Consider the following 21,068-nt stretch of genomic DNA (forward strand, 5'->3'; position numbering starts at 1 on the left):
CCCCCACCGCCCCCCCACCCCCGCCGCGGCTCGCGGGAGCGTCGCCGCCGGCGCACACGACCCGGTGGAAAACGGAGCGTTCGCGTTCGTCCGGGGACAAACGGGCTTGCGACCGGGGACTATTTGCAGGAAGTCCGACGCCGCCGAGGCTGTGGTGTGGCGCGACCCACGTGAGCCGGCGAATGCGAGGCGGCCACTCACGTTGCCGTAGTTTGTCGGTGCGGGTCGGATGGAGCTTTATTGTATAAAACCTGTTTATTACTTCATCGGTCATTCATGAGTGGGATCCGCGTGTGGAAGCGCTAAAGTGCAACAAGAGTGCAGGAGAAAATATATTTACTCATTTATTTATTTCACCTATAATAAGAGTTGCTCTCGGTTATAATATGACCGTGCGCACGGACGCGGCCGCGGTCCGTGTTTGCAGCGTGTTTTCCGGCTGTAAACACACGGTTCAACGGGTCTTCTTCCCGGGACGGCTCCCCGACCCGGTTGGAAAGTCGCTGCCGCCTTGAATTGTTTCCAACAGTAAAACAAAGTGTTGTTTATTTTGTGTTTTTTTTTGTTGTTTTTTTTAAACAGAGGGCTAGCAAAAAAAAAAAAAAAACACCACCGCCACACCGTCAATGACAGTTCATTGACCCGTCTATGTCCTCCACGGCTGCGTCCTCCGGCGACAGCACAACACGCCGTTTGCCGTACAAGCGGACACCCCTCCGAACGACATCCCGTGTATCCGCGTTCGAACGCCTAGGACCCGAGAGCGAGGGGGGGGGGGGGGTGGCGCGACATAATCCGTTTTACATCAACGCGTCGTGTCGAAACAAAACCGGCTATTTAAACGGGAATCGAGCGCCTGGTATTTTGTTCCGGTCTATACAGTAGCACAAGTTGCGCGTAAACGCAAAAAAAAAGGTTGAACCAAAAAGCGCTGGGGTAGTTTCGATCAGGCGTTCGCTCCGGTCGACCCTGGGTTTGTGTATTCTCTGACAAGGAGCCATGGCATTAGCACGGTAGCCTGGCAGCCTGGCAGCCTGGCGGTGGACGTCTATCCTCGGTTCGCCTCGCGTCGCCTTCTCTATCAACGCTTCTCGTACTGAGACAGAGTCCGCGAGTCGTGCGGCCGGGTATCACGCCGTGTGCGGGCCGCGGTTCGCGCGGTGCTTAGCTAAGTCGCTTTAGCACCCGAGCTAGCTGGGCCGTCGGCAAACCCCGCTTCGACGATAGGGGAAGATCGCCGGCGCTACTCTGCGTCTCCGGTCCGGGACCGCGATGCGCCGATGCGCGTTTAAATCGACCGCGCTCCACGGAAACCTCGAGCCGCGTTGACCCCGCGGGGGTTGCTAACCTCTCGCCGGGTGAGTTTCCCCTCGGACCGGGTGAGTTTGTTTTTGCCTCGCACCGTCGCCCTTCGCGACGCTACCAACGCGTCGAAATGAACGAACTTTATTTCCCAACACTTGTCAAACTTCCGGGGCCTGTCGAGCTGGCAGCCTGGGTCAGCAGCTCAACACCTACGAGTTTGAATTGTCTGTTGTCTGTCTATTTGTTATCTAATGTCTCTTAATTTATCATTTTTAGCTTTATTGCATCTTGCTATTGTCTTGTTAATTGATGGGTTTATCGTGTATTTTCATTTAAGTTCACCATCGGGGTTATTGCATATTGGAAATTTACCTACTGTTGTTTTTATGTGTGCTACTGTAACTAGTCAATTTCCCTCCAGGGATGAATGAAGTGCCTGTCTGTCTGTCTGTATCTATCGGTCTGTCTGTCTGTCTGTCGTGCTAGCTCCCACTGCCGTAGCGTTAGCAGAGCAGCACCGGCTAAAAATACCCCGTTCTTGTCCCCGCACGCAGCGCCCCACCGGGAGTGCTGTCTTGAGCCTCGTCGGCCTCCGTCCTTGCGTCTTCTCTGGAGCAACTTGCGTGGAGTTTGACGCTATACATGGTCGCAGCGGTGAAGTCAGGGCGACTGGAAAAGAGAGCCGGGACCCGAGGCTGCGAGCCGAGCTGGCGTGATCCGCATTGCCCGGGCTGGGTGGCTTTCCGTCGGCTTCCCCGAGGCGACGCATCGGACTGTGGCCGCTCGCCGCTCGGATACCACCAAGCAGTCCTGGCCGAGTCCCTCCCCCAGTAGACCCAAGCCTCGGGCCGGCTCCGATCCAACTTTACCGGGACAGAACTCGCGAAAGGTCAAAGATAAGCCTTCTGTTTGGACACACAACCATATGAGATCACAGGACAAGCTCCTCCGTGAAACGTGAAGCACAGCCATGTCGGAGGACAACAACGCAGACAAATTCATCAAGGTAAGAAAGGAAGACAAGGTTATATTTCTTGTTTTTTATGTCTATAGATTTATTGTTGCAACTTGAATGCACGTGTTGCATTTGATTATGCTTATTGATTTATTTATATTAACACAAGAACATCACCTGTGCTTATCTTTGAATTCAATTAATCCACTAGTTATAAAGCCAGTAGTTTGTTGCTGTAGCCCCTTAAAAACTGAACGTTGATTGTAGAAACACACATTTTCCAAGTATCTCACCTCCAGCGTAGAGGGAATACGTTCACCTGTCAGAATGAGTCCTTGGCTTGAACAACCTCTTGTGTAAACTGGATTCTTCTGAATTTGAGGTTGACGGAAGGAATCCTTGACTGCTATTTGATATGATGAAGCAATAAAGCTGCTGTGTTGACATGCCAGGTCCACCTCCATGATGGAACATACTGTTACTTACTATCACTCGGTGACATTAATGATTAAAACATAGGTGTTGGACTCTAGCTTTGGGGTGTAAGCATCAGAATTTTCATTTTTATTTTAATGTTAAACTTAATGACTGTATCACTGTGTCGGTTTTTTTCGACACGGTCCAGGTTTTGATTCCGCATTGTGGCGATAGCTGTTCAAGTGCAACCCCGTACAAGATTGTTACCAACCGTTTGAGTGAAAATCTCCATTTCATTAAATCTGTCCAATCTGTCCGATTGTAGGAATAAGGGGTGGATTCTACTGAAATTGCTCTAGGATTTGACATTCAGATTTACTTTTAAGTAAGGTTCTGCATTGGATAACCAACTGCTCCCTGACATATTTCTGGCCTCATTTCTAAGTGTGTCACTGCCAAGAGGCCTGGTCATTAATGTCAGCAGTGCTAAAATGTGATCCTAAATGGCCTTGGCTTGATGTTTGCATTCACAGCCTAGACAGAATGCACTAAAAGCCTGGAACAGCACAGCAGTGGAAATGGGGACGCTGAATTGTCTTCAGTTAACTGTACGGCATGCAAACCCAAACCACCGCTGTCGTATGCCCTGTGTTGTGGTATATGAATGCATTCGGTCAATGTGTGTATTTATACAGAGACTTGGCTGAAGCAGTGGCAGAGATGACAAACTAGGTTAGGTGGCAATTCTGGAAAAGCTTTGACTTGACAGACGGCCGGTATCCATGGAAATTACATTGGCTTATCTTGGACCTCATACTATTCTCTATGACGGAAGTGTAACTTGTGATATTTCCAATAATTCCTATCCCACACAATTGGGTAGAGAATTGATACTGCACCCCCCCCCCTCTTGAAAACCACATTGACAAAAGCATGCATGTACTTGAGCTCACCTCAGAATTCTGAGGTTTCTTTTGAAACACTTTGCTCCTTCCTGTACCCACTCTCTACAGAGACAGTGATATGTGATGGACAAAGGAGGTAGAGTGATGGGGAGGTGCTGTGATATAGTAGTTCAGACAAGCGCAGCTGATCGACATATTAATAAACTGAACCCTTTCTCTTCTATCTAGGAGACGTCAATCCTGGAGGAGTACAACATCAACTGGACCCAGAAGCTGGGCGCTGGCATCAGCGGGCCTGTAAGGTGAGCCCCACAACACTTGCAACACATACCAACGGCTGGATGTGAGGGGCGAGATGTTTACATGTGTTTGCACGTGTGCATTCATCAGAATAAGGGGGAATTTTGAATGAGGTGTTCGCATGTCTTTGCATTATGTTGATTGAACTAGAGGAGTTTACGTTAGAAATGCACCGATTGCAATTTTCTTGGCCGTTTCCCTTTTGTCTGACTGAAAGTCTGACTTTCCGATTCAAGCCCGATCCCTGATTTTTCATTATGTATGTTCATAATAAAACATTGACGATCAAATAACTTTTACATTGTTGTCCGAACATTTTGAGTATTTTGTCCGTGATCGGAGAAATCAAATTTTCTCATCATTTGGTTTCATTTGGTATATCTGCTGTACGTCAATGACAAATACATCTTGTGATCTTATCACGTGCACGTGATAGGACAGCTGCACATACGGACTACCGCTGCAATTCAGTTACCACAATAGTGGGATTGCTGTTTTTGCCACTGTGTTTATTACTTTTCATTAGTCACTATGGGACAACAAAAGAACATGAAACTGTCCCTGAGTTCCTGTAAAATAGAATATGGGACTGTCACCAAGTTTCAGTACAATGAAACCTTTAACTCTCACTGAGTTTTAGTAGGACCCAACATATCACTTCAAATTAAAGTCTCTTTAACTTTTAAATGCAAATAACTTTCTACTATATTCATATGGTACTTGCCATTCCAAAGTAAATTGCAATCATTGCAGAAAAAAAAGTAATAATAATTAATGACTGACTCTTCTCACTCCTGTTCTGGAAGTCCTCCTTCCCTTACCGTGCATTAAACCAACTGAATCAAATCGAATGACTGTTTTTATCCGAGTCTAATAAAAGAGTCAAACCTAACATCATGATCGGAGCTCATGCACTAGGAACAACCAGAGCAGACACTCGGCTGTAGTGACAGTAGAGCGAGTCTGTACAATTTTAGAATATTGTCAGGCGGTAGATAAATCAAATCTTTTTCATGCCCGATTCCGGTCACTGGCTGATCGATCGGTGCATCTCTAGTTTACATGGCTAATTTATTAGTTGAAATATGGGAATATGGTCAAATTATCTATCACTCAGAAAACCCTCCGGGATCCTTCGAATCAGATATTATGAACACTGTGTTTACGTAAGGATTGCAATATTGAGAATATTGTGTTATTCGGAATACAATTGCAACACTACCGGTCATGTAAACACACTGAATACACTGAACTCAAAATACAATAAACAACGTGGGGTTCATATTGTGTTTCACAATTCGATACAGATACAGTGGTACCTCGACTTACGACTGCATCTACTTACAACTAATCCAAGATACGAGTAGCGATAGTCGCTAAAATTTGTATCGACTTGCGACCGACTGCTCCCAAGATATGACCGTGGATATTTGTAGTGGGCGTGTCGGCGGTCAGTCAGCAGTCAGTCAGCAGTCAGTCAGCAGTCAGTCAGCGGGTGACCTACATCGTGTGTGCACGTAGTTCATGGCTTATCGATATTTTTTTCACATTTATTGTGTTTGTGCTGTGTATTTTGTTTATTTTCACCCTTCATAATTTCATGATTTATATGGGAAAAATTGCTTCGACATACGACTGTTTTAACATACGACCGTTCTTATAGAACGGATTACAGTCGTAAGTCGAGGTACCGCTGTATCTGATATGTGAAGACGACAGCGATAGAGCATAAGCTATATAGATGCACTAATGCCTACCTGTTATGTTTGGATTTAATGCTTGGTACATCTGTTCATAATTTATTATTACAAAGTATTGTGGTTGGATTTTTGTCCCAAAGTGGATGTAGGCATACAGACAAATGGGGTTATGTGTTGGGAGAAATAGATGTGAAGAGCTTGTATTGTTTCCAGTCTGCCAAATCCACAGTCCGGCACCCCATCGACAGAATGCACTCTCCACATAAAATTTCACTTTGTACTTTTGGTACTTTTTTTTTTGGCTCTTGACAAGATTGCACTGATGATTCTAAGTGTGTCTCGCTGCTGCATTATCTAATATTTCATGTTCCCTATGTCAACTGGATGTAACCTGTTTCTACTTGGATGATGTTGTGTCCACAGTCCTCAGGGGCGGTGTCCTCAGTTGGCATGGGCTGCTCTGGGAGGTCCGTCCTCGCTTGTCTGAGCGCTGAGGCTCAGGGGGGCAGCCGCCGGACGAGGGCTTAGAAAGCCTTTAGAAACTCACCGAAATGATAAATTACGACGCAAATAAATTTGACTGGAGTTGCCTTGCCGTGGAGGCGGAGAGACGGATGCGGTGCCTGTGTGTCTACATACCTCTAACTTGAGTGTCATTTTCTCTTCGGCTGCTTTACCCATTAACCGTGGGAGACCACTAGACGTAGAGCACCTGGAGGAGCTAGATGTGAAAACATCACAAGCTCTAGGAAGAAAATGAAGCCGCGTTACTGTGTTTGGGACGTTGTAGTTAATGCACACACTTCTTTTCACAGTTTGAGTTTGTTCAGAAGATAGGAGTTTTACTTTCAAGTTCAGCACACATTAAAATGAATATAAAGGCTCCAGGCGAGATGAAAACTTTAAGAGCGAGGTAACATAAAGGCTCAACTCATACATGTATGTGACAAATAATCTCTTGAACTTGAGCTTGAACTTGGGGTTTCTTGGGGCACAGAGGACGGTGCGGTCGATCCTGGCACCCAACCAGATCCAGGGCAGCTGATTGTCAGGTTAACTGATCAAAACAATTGAGTAGAAATGTGAGCCCCGTCATGGTTTCCATGTGAAAGCTGACTTAAAGAAAGTTGTCAAAACTGAGCCTGGCATTATGGTCGTTTTCAGTGATATTTTTAAATAGTGGTGTATTTTTTAATTTAATTAAATTTTTTATGTTTTGGGCACACAGCCGAAAAAATATGGCTGTTTTTTGACAGCACTCCAAATTGTTGATATGTTAATAAAATCACCCAGATCGCTGATTCATTGCGGCACATTGAAACCAAACTCACATGGTGACCTTGATAAACCTGATCAATCAGGTTTATCAGGTTTATCAAGGTCACCATGTGAGTTTCACTCCTTGTTTTTGGCCCGAGAGACTTGGGATTCAGCTCCAGAGTCCCTACGTGTTGTCTATGTGAAAACGATTTTTAACACAGTCTTCCTCCCTCCCGTCCTTGCGTGCGGTGATTCGTGGTGTGCTTTAGCTGACTGAAATAGTTCTGACACTCTGTGAATCACTGTTACTCATCCCTTTTCAAAATCACGATACATTCATGGCCCCAACACACACACACACACACACACACACACACACACACACACACACACACATACACACACACACACCCCCTCCTGGTTGTGATTCATTGGGTAGGCATTACTCTGTAGTAAGCGAACTTTGGTCGAAGCAGAATGTTCCTCGTGCTAACGCTTTAATAGTGTAATCTGAGTTTCAGGGTCAGAGGTCGTTGTCCACAGTGACTGGTTGGGTCCTCTCAGTGAGGACAATACTTGTACTTTCTCGCCTCCGCCTGTTACGTTTAAAGAATATCTATTCCAGAAGGCACTCGTTGAATTCATTTAAATTAAATGTTATTCATTGTTGTTTAATTGTTAAGACTCAACGAGAAAGTCGGAGAGAAAATCATGCCACCTAATTGCAAAACACCGGCAGCTCCCAATTACGGACAAAGAATATCTGAGGCAAACATCCACGATAAAGAATAAACTCACACAACAACTTAATAGATGTAAATGTGAGAGTGTGAGAGTGTAAGTGGTCAAGTAGATTTTTAAAATATCTATATTTCTTACAGAGACACAATAATTAGTGACAGGCGGACGTTTGGCACTCCACTTGGGGAAGAGTTATAGTGTATTATAGATGAATAAATAAATCCTTGGAGATGCGTCTCAATAAATCATCCAGGATGATGAAAAGTATTCTTGCTGACGGAGATGCTTCTGCTTTTGTTTTTTGTGGGGTTTTTTTGCCTCCTCGCGTCCCCAGAGTTTGCGTGAAGAAGTCTTCTCAGGAACGACTTGCCCTCAAGATTCTCATCGATCGCCCCAAGGCCAGAAACGAGGTAAGTAACAAACACTTTTTTTTTTTTTTCTTTTTTTGGAATGATTAATGCTTGTGGTATTTGCTGTCGTCTTCTGTCTGTCCGTCTGTGCCTACGTACTTCTGTTTTTCCACCTGTTGATTCACCGCCCTTGTTGTTGTTCTTCTGTATTGTGTTTTTTCACCTTCCACGCTGTTCTGGTTCTGACGCTCTTATCTCTTCTGACTCCTCGTCGGACTGCGTGCACTGCGTTCTGTAACAATGTCTTCCTTTGGGTAGCGGTGTGTCTACCAGCCTCTCCATGTCATTAGCAGCCTCTCCCCCTCCCCCCCCCCCCCCCCCCCCCGCTTGGATCAAGCAGCTCTCAGAGCGGTTGAGCAGTGAGTCATGCAGTAGAAACAAGAGACACAGAGCTACTTCAGCCAAGCGCACGCTACCAACTCAGCAAACAATACCCCGGAGTCAAATTGCATCATTTTTAGAAATACATTTTCATGTTTGTGTGTCTCTTCTTTGGCAACCCTAGGACTAGCAAGTAGGTAAGACACATGGTAAGACTATCTTGGGTCTGGCTTGTAAATTGCTTCCCCAGTGACTTGATAGAAGTTGCAAGTGTGAATAAGATGAAACCCAACCCGCTTCCATAAACCAAATGGAGAGTCAGATGCAGTATTTTTCAACCCAGTCATAATAATAATAATAATAATAATAATAATAATAATAATAATTATTATTATTATTATTATTATTATTATTAGGGGGGGTTCCGTGGAAAGCAGCATCAGTTCAAAAAAATTTCCGAGTTACGTTTCGTCTTGACCTGGCACAAATCCTGCGCGAAGCAACCGACACACACTAATGGGGGCTACACCGCGCACATCGCCTTATGCGAAAGCCCACCCAGAGCCCCCCCCCCGCCCTATGAGAATATTTAAACAACAAACCCTTACAGTTAAGAGCTTCATCAAAACTAGTCTTTAGAATGATAAACAATAAGTTACTTATTATGTTACTTTTAAGTTACTCACCAAAATAAGCGTAGTAAAACGGATGTTACTTTTGCCAGAGGGGGAACGACGGCAGTGAAAGGCAAATTACTAGCTGTGTCTTGTCTCCTACGTGCACTGAAACGAAATCGGCTCGGGCGTGAACCTTATGCGTCCGCACGTCCACCATATTGTAGCGGTGGAGATCCGCTGGTGGGCGGGTGCACTGTGCGCTGAGGGATGCGGCGTGGCGAGCCCCTCCGTGGAGCCGAAAGTCTGTTCGGAGCCAGGCGAGCTGCCGCTTACTTGGGGCCCGCACCACCCAGCGCACACTGCATTTGTTTACCGGTGGATCTTGACAGGCCCGATATGGCGACAGTGTCGGACAATATTACCCACAAAATTACAGGGAGAATCGCGAACCTGCTTGTGATTTCCAGGTCCCTAATCCAACGCTCATTTCGCTCGATTTTTGATTTTGAATGGGAATCATGACGTCCCTGAATAACAATAATAATAAAAACATAAGTTAGTAGCACAACCTCACAGAACACTTGACTATTGAGAAACCTACTGCTTTGCTTCAGCTTCTCACAGTTTTTAAATGTAGTCCAACAGGGCAAAATAATTATATTCAGTCAAATAGTGGACAAAATCAGACACGTAGAGCGATATTGTGAGCTTCCAGTTTTTAAAAGAAGATTTAATGTTCAATGCTTCAAAATTTGCCCTACACAGTGAGAAGCTGCGGCAGAGTGGTAAGTTTCTCAATAGTTTGCCGAAAGCATTCAGCGAGGATGTGCAATGAACAGTTATAAATGTTGAAAAAATATTTTCCAGTCGATAATGGAATAAATCACCTGGCCAACAACATCATTGCGTTAGATCATTAACAACAATTTGCCAGCTTTTTTTTTTTTTTACTTTCACAAGAAAGAATTGCACTAAGTGCTCTTGGATAGGAAAAACAGGAATGTGGTATTGGCTGTATTTTGTTAAGAAGCGCTTGCATGTGCTTATCTCTCCCACACAGGTCCGTCTCCATATGATGTGCGCTGGCCACCCCAACATCGTCCAAATCCTGGAGGTCTACGCCAATAGTGTCCAATTCCCCCATGAGTCCAGTCCAAGGTGTGTGTGTGTGTGTGTGTGTGTGTGTGTGTGTGTGTGTGTGTGTGTGTGTGTGTGTGTGTGTGTGTGTGTGTGTGTGTGTGTGTGTGTGTGTGTGTGTGTGCGCGCGCGCGCTTTCCTCTGTTTTAATCCTTCCATTCCCTTCATCTTCCTTCCTCCCATTCTTCCAGAGCAAGGCTTCTCATCGTCATGGAGATGATGGAGGGAGGTGAGTTGTTCCACAGAATCAGTCAGCACCGACACTTCACTGAAAAGATGGCCAGCCAGGTCACCAAGCAGGTACACGAACGACATATCTTCACCCACAAAACACATTCACCAAATGTCTTTTTTTAAATTATTATTATTATTATTATTATTATTGAATCTTAGTTTGACGAAATGTGCATGCTCAGGCCAACAGTATTTGTCATCTGTCTATGTGTATTTTTATTTTTTGTCTGTAACATTGTATTGTCGACCTCCTCCTCCGCGTCATTAACAACCTGGATGGAGCCGCTACCGCTCTGCTTCCTCCCACTCTTTCCTTTTTTCCCCCCCTTTCTTTCAGCATGTACCGTGGATGTCTCAGAATAATAATGTGTTTTTTTTCCGACTTGTCTCACCCCTTAGATCAGTCAAGCTTTGGAACATTGTCACACTCTGAATATTGCACATCGGGACCTGAAGCCAGAGAACCTGCTCTTCAAGGACAACTCTCTGGTGAGGGTGTGAATCAGAGGTTTTGGGGGTTTTTTTTAGATTGAGTTTTTTTATTTTATTTTTTGGGGGAACGACGTTATGTTTATTGGATTTTTCTTTTTTTTTTATTCAAAAAATTGTTCCTAGACAATACTTTTTATTAGAGATACACCGGTCGACCAGCCATCAATCCAAACCGGCAGTTTCTTTTACACATTTCTCATTTACACTGTTTTTTTTGTTCATTTCAACCATTTCTTTGGGTTATTTCTCGGTTTATTCTCATCAAGTCAAGTCTATTTATAAAGCCCTTAATCACGATACAGTCTCAAAGAACTTCACAAACCCACATTTCACAAACCCACGCTCAGGAGCACCAAACATGAACACGTAGTTAAAAAAGTTGAAAAAAAGAAAGGAAAAAAAAAAAATTGGCTCTCGGAATCAGTCAGTTAGCTTGTAAAAAAACAGGCAGTCAGAATCGGTCATGAAATATCATGATCGGTGCATCCCTATTTTTTTTTTATGTAATTTTATTTAATTTCGGAAATATTGCGTTAAAAGGTAATTTACTGCTTTAATATAAGAACATAACATGCTCTTACTATACAAGCCTTGACCTTTGGCACTGAATGCCACCAAATTTGTAATGATACTTCATATTGGGCATGCAATTCAGTCAATACCTATAATTTAATAACACAAAAAATGCAAACAAACCCTTTTTTATATAATGTAACACCGCAACATTATAGCATGAGTTAACGCTGCGCGCAATATAAACTTCACTAAGTGATGAAACCATCCCTCGCCCCGAGGACCGTTGGAAATCCTTTAATTTTGGGACGGCATGAGTGAGAAATGTTTCCCGCCTTTAGCCAGATTTCAGCCGAGATAAAGGAGCCGCTATGAAATGGCAGCGTTTGGCTTCTGTCCCAGAACCGCCCAAGTAAAGATGGATGTATAAAAATCCAGAAACCCGAGTGGTCCGCTTCAAAAACAAATAAACAAATAAATAAATAAATGTTTTTTTTTACTGAAACTCCAGAAACTCCTTTGGCTTCACTTTTGAGCTGCTGCTGCTGCTGCTGCTGCTGAGCCGAGCCGCCGTGTAAACATTTGGCCACCCTTTGCCAAGAGCGTTCCCTCGCTCCGTAGCTGTCATTCAGCGATTCTCTTTCCGCCAACAGGACGCTCCCGTGAAGCTGTGCGATTTTGGCTTCGCCAAGATTGACCAAGGAGACTTGATGACCCCTCAGTTCACTCCGTACTATGTAGCACCTCAGGTACGAGGCGAACGCGCGGGTGGAAACTTCTCTCGACAAGCTCACGAAACGCATGAGTGCCACGCTGATCGAACCGCGGTGTGATTCCCGTGGCTTCCCGGTGCGTTCTCCTCGTCCCTGACGTTGTCTGAAACGCTTCTCTCCAGGTACTTGAGGCTCAAAGAAGACACCAGAAGGAAAAGTCTGGAATTATACCTACCTCACCCACTCCCTATACCTATAATAAGGTTTGATTTATCCCTTTTTATCTCCTTTTCATCTGCCGCCATTTTCATTTTCTTTAAGCTCCCTGCTATCTTGTCACATTTGAATTTGTGTGTATCTGTGTCACATAGTGTCCGGTGTGTGTCCCCTTCCCTCTCTCTCTGCAGAGCTGTGACTTGTGGTCTTTGGGGGTGATCATCTACGTGATGCTCTGCGGCTACCCGCCCTTCTATTCCAAGCACCACAGCCGCACAATTCCCAAAGACATGAGGAAGAAGATCATGACTGGCAGCTTCGACTTCCCGGAGGACGAGTGGAGCCAGATCTCCGAGATGGCTAAGGACATAGTACGCAAGTGCGTCTGCCTCTCCCGCTCTACTCGTTATACCTGCCGACTGCTCAAACTCACTTGTTTCTAAATGAAACGATGGATGAACGTGTTTAGTGCCAGATCTTTGACAATAACAAAATAACGAGGGCAATAACAATATTGTGTTGTTATTACTGTTATAAACCGATCAGGAACAACTTTAAAACCACCTGCCTAGGCGTGGACGACTCCACAAGACCTCTGAAGGTGTCCTGTGGTGTCTGGCACCAAGACGTTAGCAGCAGATCCTTTAAGTCCTGGAAGTTGTGAGGTGGGGCCTCCATGGATCTGATTTGTTGTTCCAGCACATTCCACGGATGCTTGATCAGTTTGAGACCTGGGGAATTTGGAGGACAAGTCAATACCTTGGACTCTTTGTCATGTTCCTCAAACCATTGCTGAACATTTTCGCAGTGTGGCAGGTGCATTATCCTGCTGAAAAAGGCCACTGCCATCTGGGAATACTGCTGTCATGAAGGGGTGTACTTGGTCTGCAACAATGTGTAGGTAGTTGGTACGTGTCAAAGTAACATCCACATGAACGCCAGGACCCAAGGATTCCCAGCAGAACATTGACCAGAGCATTACGCTGCCTCTGCCGGCTTGTCTTCTTCCCATAGTGCATCCTGGTGCCATCTCTTCCCCAGGTAACCCGTGCACATGCAGCCTGCCATCCACATGATTTAAAAGAAAATGTGATTCATCAGACCAGCCCACCTTCTACACAGCAAGCTGTGATGCACTGTGTGTCCTGACACCTTTCTATCACAGCCATCATGCACTTTTTCACAAATTTGTGCTACAGTAGCTCTTCTGTGGGATCAGACCAGACAAGTTAGACTTCACTCCCCACATCCATCAATGAGCCCATGGGCGCCCATGACCCTGTCACCGGTTCACCGGTTGTCCTTTCTTGGACCACTTTTGGTAGGTACTAACCACTGCATACTGGAACACCCCACAAGAACTGTAGTTTTGGAAATGTTCTGACCCAGTCGTCTATCACAATTTGGTCCTTGTCAACACATGAACTTCAAGAACTGACTGTTCACTTGCTGCCTGATATATCCCACTCCTTGACGGGTGCCATTGGCGCGAGATGATCAATGTTATTCACTTCACCTGTCTGTAACTCCTGAATTTCCCCCCGGAGGATCAAATGTGTTATTTTATCAAGGGTGCATCCCTGATGTTTCTCTATGATAAACGTACAGCATCATAGTAAATGATTAACTCTGTTTACTCATTTGCTCTCAGGCAGAACATCATGAAAAAACACTTTGGTTTTCTTGGATTGATTCGTTTCAGTGGTTGTTGATCTGCTTTGCCGACTCACTGACATCTAGAGTTGTTGGGGCTTTGATTGTTGTGATTCACCATCTGATATGGCCACCGTTTGTATTTTCCTAGTGAAGTTATTTATTTTAAGTGTTGTCTTGGGGCGTTTATCATGATCAAATCTCAAGACTAAGATCTTAGTCGTGAGTCGATCATTTAATCCAACGACTCTTCCTCCCTCGGCTTCTCGGTTTTTCCCGCCCGCTTCTGTTAAATTGTTCTCTGGTTCCCTCATACCTCTCTGTACCCCTGTATCCACCCGACCCCGTTCTTGTTCTGCAGGCTGCTGAAGGTGAAGCCGGAGGAGAGGCTGACTATCGAAGGAGTCCTGGCTCACCCCTGGCTCAACTGCACCGAAGCCCTGGACAACGTGCTGCCCTCCGCCCAGATGATGATGGACAAGGTGGGTGCGGAGGAGTGGGGGAGGCTGAACCACAAAGCGCCCAGAGCGTGCTGAGAAAGTTGTTCGGTTGAGCGTCAGCGCGACCTTGTGTTTGGTTGAACATTTCTCCGCTCCCCCCTCTTCTCCTCCATCTGGTGCAGGCTGTCGTAGCAGGGATCCAGCAGGCCCACGCGGAGCAGTTGGCCAACATGAGGATCCAGGATCTGAACGTCAGCCTGAAGCCTCTCAATTCTGTCAACAACCCAATCCTCAGGAAGCGGAAGCTACTCGGGTCCGGTGACTCCTCTGGCTTGTTGGGCGATTGGCTAATATCCACTTGTGTTTTAATTTGTTATATTCAATAGTCCCGACTCTGTTGTTTATGGGTAATCTATTATGTGATCGTCCTCGATGAATTCTGCTTCCAGTGGCTTTTGCGACGAAGTTCCTTGTCATTTGTTTGTGGACAATGGCACTGAGTTGGTGTGTGTGTGTGTGTGTGTGTGTGTGTGTGTTCCAGCCCCAAGCCCAGCGACGGTTTCTTTATCCACGACCCGGAAAATGGAGGGGAAGACTCCAACGTAGCACTGGAGAAACTAAGAGACGTAATCGCTCAGTGTATTCTACCACAGGCTGGTAAGCACACACACACACACACACACACACACACACACACACACACACACGTATGTGTGACCTGTACACGGACACACATTGCATTGATGGCCAACATTCAACAATGTTCACGAATGCGTAAATATAACAATAATGAATGTCACATTTAAACAGATATGCTCGGTCAGTTTTATCTGATGCGTCACGTCTGTGTGAAGGCCAAACACAACTAATGCAACAAAATAAAGCGCACTGAACACTCTGTGAATACATGTCCCAATTCACTCAAAAAGGAGCTGTAATCACGGTTGGAGCCGTCACCATTGACGTAATGACCTGATTGTCATAATTTTATAAAAACCCTTACGTTCTCCACTCGTGTGTTTCCTCCCAAATTTGGCGTTTGCGACAATTTAGGCATCGCTCTTGGCTTTTCTCCCAGAAGCGGATGTGAGGTTGTTTTTTTTACACTATTAATGCGGAATAAAATGTCGGGATCGAGACGGCCCTAGTAACAGCCCGATGAGCCAAGCCAGGCAGGAAATGCAGATGGTTTTAGTTTGTCAATAATCAGCCCAAACACAACCGCGAGACATTTGTTTGCAGTGGGATAGTTCACTCCAACTGTAAGTGTTTGATGATAAATAAGGCTAAATCAGGCGTGTGTGTGTGTGTGTGTGTGTGTGTGTGTGTGTGTGTGTGTGTGTGTGTGTGTGTGTGTGTGTGTGTGTGTGTGTGTGTGTGTGTGTGTGTGTGTGTGTGTGTGTGTGTGTGTGTGTGTGTGTGCATGCATGTGCGTGCGCGCGTCCAGGTGAGAACGAGGACGAGAAGCTGAACGAGGTGATGCACGAAGCCTGGAGGTTCAACAGAGACTGTAAACTACTGAGGGACGGTCTGCAGGGGCTCAGCTGGGACGGTCAGTACCAGGCTCATTGCCACCTTCACCGTCCTCGGCCCCGGAGAAGCCGTCGTTTTTTCTTCCCCCAGCGGTTGTTGCCGCGATGTTGAAATAGCGTTGCGATTTCTCAAAAACCTCCCGTCATCGCTAAAGAACTAAACGGCGTTCTGTCGAGGCTCCCCGGGGAAAGCGGAGAGAGTGGGCGGGGGGGGGGGGGGGGGAGTGTTCGATGAACAGAGAAAGAAATTATGACGTATGTCATCGTATGTCAAAGTGATAATCTTAAAGTAGATAATGCGGGCAGGATATTTGCGTAGAACAATTAACTATTCCATTAAGTGTGTTCACTGCACACGATTTGTCAGTGTTTTAGCAACTGTGCAATGTTACGAATTGCCAGAAAGAAAATGCACGAAAGCAGGAGCGTAAACTGTAATGTGCAAACTGAGAAATATTATTGATGGACTTGTTTCTTCTCGGCAGTCCAATTTACGTCCTGTTTTCGTGGCTTCCATCCAGGTTCGTAGCTCGGCGTGGCGGACGATTCGCCGTATCCAAAATTTTACTTGCGCGGCCCGAGAAGACCTTGGTGCGCGGTCGCAACAAAGAGCACAAAGTGAAATTCCCTGTTTGTGGAATGTCCACGATGACGCAGTGTTTCAAAATGATTTGTATTTTGTTTCAGGACGGGCGTTTTCTGACAAAGTTGACCGCTTGAAGCTGGCGGAGATAGTAAAACAGGCCATCGAAGAGAAGACAAATTTGCAAGAATCCCACTAGGAAAGGCCGTCTTTCTATCTCCTTTTATATTGTTTATTATGAGCCTTTTTAAACCAACAAATGTAAATTCTTCTCTTTTTTTTTTTTTGTTTCTTTTTTTTTTTTCTTTTTTTTTTTAATGTATATTTTGTTGTGGTTTTTCTCCATGAGTTCATGCAAGACCTGTTGTACAGCTGTAGATATATCCAAGTGGAGACATTGGTACTATAAATCTTTTTAATGCCGGGCTGGGGTGGGGGGGGGGGGTCCTCTATTTTCGTTTTTTGCAAAAACAAAAGTTTAAAAAAACAGGAGAAATCACATGAAGAAGTTATTTTCTGGGAAGGAATTTTTACTAGCTGCTTGTGCAAGATATCTCCCAAATTTTATTTCATCTTATTATATTTTATTTCTCTTTTAACTATCCTAAAAATTATATTTATTTTTAACAAAATAATTCCATTATTGTATACTTTTCTTTTAGCCTGGCTAAAAAGGCTCTTAAGTAAAAGACTGTATGTTACGGCGTTGTTCTTTTACACTTAATTTAAATCCTGGACTGCATTCGACTTCTCTGAATCACTTCTTTCCGTTTTTTTGTTTTTTTTTTTGTTTGTTTTTTTAAACTGTATTTTTAACGGTCAAGGAAAAGTTTCAAGGGAAGTAAAAAGAAAAAGGTTCCCAGCAGAGCCACAGCTTCATCCGTGATTCTTTTAAAAATCCGATGACACTGAAAACGCACTAACAACGGCCTGTCTCCATCCGCGTTCACTTGGATTCAAAGTGCGGGAAGGAGCAACAATAATAACATCAATACGTCATTTTATTAGGAATACCGGTACCCCAACTTATTGATGCAATTATCTAATCAGCCAATCGCGTGGCTGCAGTGCATAAAATCACGCAGCTACGGGTCAGCGGCGTCAGGTAATTTCCACATCAACCAGCAGAACGGGAAACAAAAATTTGATCTCAATGTTTTCGACCGTGGCATGATTGTTGGTGCCAGACAGGCTAGGGAGAGAGAGAGAGGGAGAGAGGGAGAGGGAGAGAGGGAGGGAGAGAGAGAGGGAGAGGGAGAGAGAGAGAGAGAGAGGGAGAGGGAGAGAGAGAGGGAGAGAGAGAGAGAGAGGGAGAGAGAGAGAGAGAGAGAGAGGGGGAGAGGGAGAGAGAGAGAGAGAGAGAGAGAGAGAGAGAGAGAGAGAGAGAGAGAGAGAGAGAGAGAGAGAGAGAGAGAGAGAGAGAGAGAGAGAGAGAGAGAGAGAGAGAGAGAATCTCAGAATGCTCAACACGCCAGACCTTTGAGGCGGATGGGTTGCAGCAGCAGAAGACCACGTCTGGTTCCGCTTCTGTCCGCCAAGAAGAGAAAGCTGAGGCTGCGGTGGGCACGGGATCACCAAAACTGGACAGTTGAAGACTGGAAAAAAAACGTAGCCTGACCTGATGAATCTCGATGTCTGCCGAGGCACACGGATGGTAGGGTCAGAATTAGGGACCAACACCAGGAATCCCTGGACCCAACATGCCTTGTGTCAACAGTCCAGGCTCATGGCTTGAATGCCACAGCCTCTGGTGTTGTTGCTGACCATGTGCATCCCTTCATGGCCACAATTGACCATCTTTTCACGGCTACTTCCAGCTTGATAATGCACCATGTCACAATGCAAAAGTCAAACTGGTTTCATGAACATAACTGAGTTCAATGTTCTTCATTTTCCTTCCCAGTCACCGGATCTGAATCCAACAGAACACCTTTGGGATGTGATGGAACGGGAGATTCGCAGCGTGAATGTGCAGCTGACAAATCTGCAGGAATTTTGTGACGCAATCATGTCAACATGGAACCAGAATCTCAACGCAATGTTTCCAACATGTTGTGGAATCCATGCCAAGAAGAACTGAGGCTGTTTTGAGAGCAGGGGGAGGCCCCGCCCAGTATTAGTGCAGTGTTCCGAATAAAGTTCTCAGTGAGTGTTTATCAAGGTATTTAAAAGTTTAATGAAATCTCTCTCTCTCTCTCTCTCTCTCTCGACACGATTCTAGAAGGACTTGAGTTTAGTTTACTTTGATTTAATGGCGGCTGCTGCTGTATTTACTGGAAGTCGGAACCTGGTGGAATCGTTTAAATAACTGAATTCAGTGTACTTTGAGCGCTGGCTGGGGTGATTCCTCAGCAGGGCGAAAGGTCAAGTTCATCCGCGTTCAGTAGGCATCCGCATATTATTTGTAATTGCAAACACGGACTCGCGCACCGGAGAGGCTACGCCCTCCTTGCAATACAACTAATTTGATGATGTGGGGAGGAAACATCTTTTTTCCATAAACAATCGTGATTTGGTATTGCTTAAAGGCATTCTGCTGCGTCCTTCCATGCACTGTCCGTAGTGCCAGCGTGTACATGTCGTTTCGGTGTTTTTTCTGTCGTCAGTATTATCCAATCTCCTCTGAATCACCCGACCGCTTCATTTCAACGGATCCCGACTGAGGAAATGCGTCGCCCAGTGCCGCCGTTCCTCCTTTCCCGTTGTCGTCGTCCCTAAAAAGAAGGGATCGTTCTCGGAGGTTCACACGAGAACGCTAACGCGCGCTCTCCCCTTCTCACGACTTGATGTTTTTTCTTATTTATGTACGTCGATCTTTTATTTTAGAGATCCTCCTCCTCCTCCGTGGAAGAAGAAGGAGCCTTTATTCTGAAATTCCTCTTTTGTTTTTTTTTGTTTTTTTATTTAAGTCTTATCCTGATGGGCGAGGAGAAGCGGCCGTGTCATTTTGTTTCCTCCGCATGTTTTCGGTGCGGAAACCGAAGCGCTGACCCGTGTGTTCTTTGGCCTTCGTGAAATATTTCCTTTCAGATTTGAGGGGAGGGAGGAAGGGAGGGGGTGGTGTGTTTTTTTTCTTTTCCTCTCTTTTTTTTTTTTTTAATGCAAAATCAGGAACAAAGTGCAAGCCTTCCTTTTGTTTGTATGCTGCATATACAGGGTGTAGCCCCAAAAAAAAAAAAAAATCAATACAGTTAATAACGCTTCCTTTCGTTTTCATTATCTTTGGTCCCACGTCCACATTTTGACCCGTTTGAGGAGGTTTGTTTTTGTTTTTGTTTTTGTTTTCAAAGCGCTCCGTCTTCACGGCAGGTTCCCGTAAAGTCTCTCCCAGGTCGGGGGGGGGGGGTCGGCGCTGATCTTTCGGCCCCCACGTGCCTTGTTAATCGCGGGGCCGTGTTGTCCCGCAAACTGCCCCGCTGAAAGGAAACCGGCTCGGAGTGGCCCTAAGCCGCGCTCGACTGCTTTGCCCTCGGGCCGGAGCCAGTCTGTATGGAATTAATCGGGGGGGGGCGGGGGTGGACTTGTAGGTAACACGCACAACTCCTGACTGCTGCGGAAATGTCACCGGGGGGGGTGTTCGTTTGGCCCACGCCCCGCGAAGGCGTACTCTCTCGCGTGCATGCCAGTTTCTCTTCAACGGAGTGCGTGTGGCTTTGGGCGCGTATACGCTTCCTTTACCGCTCAGCGCGGCCTCCATTTCCTACTTACCGAGGCCTATCGAAGAATCCAACCGCTTCCTCCACTCCCTTCCCCGGCCGCAGCCGCACCGGGAGCTCGTTCCCGGCGTTGGACGCGAGAACGCGGCGGCAGAATCTTTATTGCTCACCGGAAGGCGGCGGTTGACCCTTGTGATATTACGGGTTTGTCGCGTTCTCTTGCAAACCCCCACCCCCGGGCCGCCGTGCTTCAGCCCGTCCCCTCCCCCCCGACTGTCCCGCGTTCTCAGGGTGGTAAGTGATCTGGCACACCGCTGCTTGGTTCTTTTCGGCCGCCGACACATTTCAAACGCGTGACGTCAGTCGTGGCCTCCTCGTGCTTTTGGTTGTGGGGGGGGGGGGGGTCAAATAAAAAGTTCACAAATGTCTGATTGATTTTTCTTTTTTTAAAACCCATTAGACCAATCTCGGCCGAAGAGAAGTCCGAGAGGGAGAACACTTCCGGTGCCTCTTTCTCACAGTTCAGAGTTGTTTTCGTTTCGTGTTTTGTTTCAGGGTTTTTTTCGGCCGTTATGTAGCATGAAGCGAAACTCATCAAGGACACGTTGTTCTTCCGTCCTCGTCGTTCTCTCGCCCTTACTGCCTTCTTAGGAATGTCATCAACTTGCTGACTTTGTAATAAAGGAGTTATTAGAAATGTTCATGTTTTATTTTATTTTTTTTCTTCCTCTGGTGTTGTTTGACTGGCATTACTGCCCAGTGATAACAAACTAAAGAATTTTAACTATTATTACTCTACATCTTCATGTTAAATGTAACCCACAACCCATTTGAGAACAGGGATTTGGTTGCATTTGTGGTCAAAGCAAACAATGAACCACAATGGCCTAAAAGGTGGATCTGAATCCTTCACATTATGCATCATGGACATTTTTCTGGAAACATCGGAATTATTTATTCCACGTGAC

General features: G+C 45.6%; 1 protein-coding gene across 2 annotated transcripts; it reads left to right on the forward strand.

Annotated features, from left to right (window-relative positions):
- Positions 1-1,262: 1,262 nt before the first annotated feature.
- On the forward strand, positions 1,263-19,435 carry mapkapk5 (MAPK activated protein kinase 5). 2 transcript variants are annotated; one of them, XM_080003898.1, is made up of 15 exons: positions 1,263-1,379; positions 1,860-2,311; positions 3,811-3,884; positions 7,918-7,993; positions 9,992-10,089; positions 10,260-10,368; positions 10,702-10,791; positions 11,961-12,056; positions 12,203-12,283; positions 12,428-12,615; positions 14,251-14,371; positions 14,512-14,642; positions 14,871-14,986; positions 15,777-15,881; positions 18,348-19,435. In XM_080003898.1, the coding sequence occupies exons 2-15, from the start codon at positions 2,276-2,278 to the stop codon at positions 18,443-18,445; spliced, it is 1,419 nt and encodes a 472-aa protein (XP_079860024.1). In that variant the 5' UTR covers positions 1,263-1,379; positions 1,860-2,275; the 3' UTR covers positions 18,446-19,435. The 2 variants fall into 2 exon arrangements, with proteins under 2 accessions (XP_079860024.1, XP_079860025.1); XM_080003899.1 differs by lacking the exon at positions 18,348-19,435 and adding an exon at positions 16,549-16,832.
- Positions 19,436-21,068: the final 1,633 nt, after the last annotated feature.

This window comes from Zeus faber, assembly GCF_960531495.2.
Source record: "Zeus faber genome assembly, chromosome: 7".
Lineage (NCBI taxonomy): Eukaryota > Metazoa > Chordata > Actinopteri > Zeiformes > Zeidae > Zeus > Zeus faber.

Excerpts from the sequence above, each read along its gene's own strand:
- mapkapk5 (XM_080003898.1), top strand. The coding sequence starts at position 2,276 with ATGTCGGAGGACAACAACGCAGACAAATTCATCAAG. Across the intron at positions 3,885-7,917 it reads GGCATCAGCGGGCCTGTAAG|AGTTTGCGTGAAGAAGTCTT; the intron begins GTGAGCCCCACA and ends TCGCGTCCCCAG. Across the intron at positions 10,369-10,701 it reads CCAGCCAGGTCACCAAGCAG|ATCAGTCAAGCTTTGGAACA; the intron begins GTACACGAACGA and ends CTCACCCCTTAG.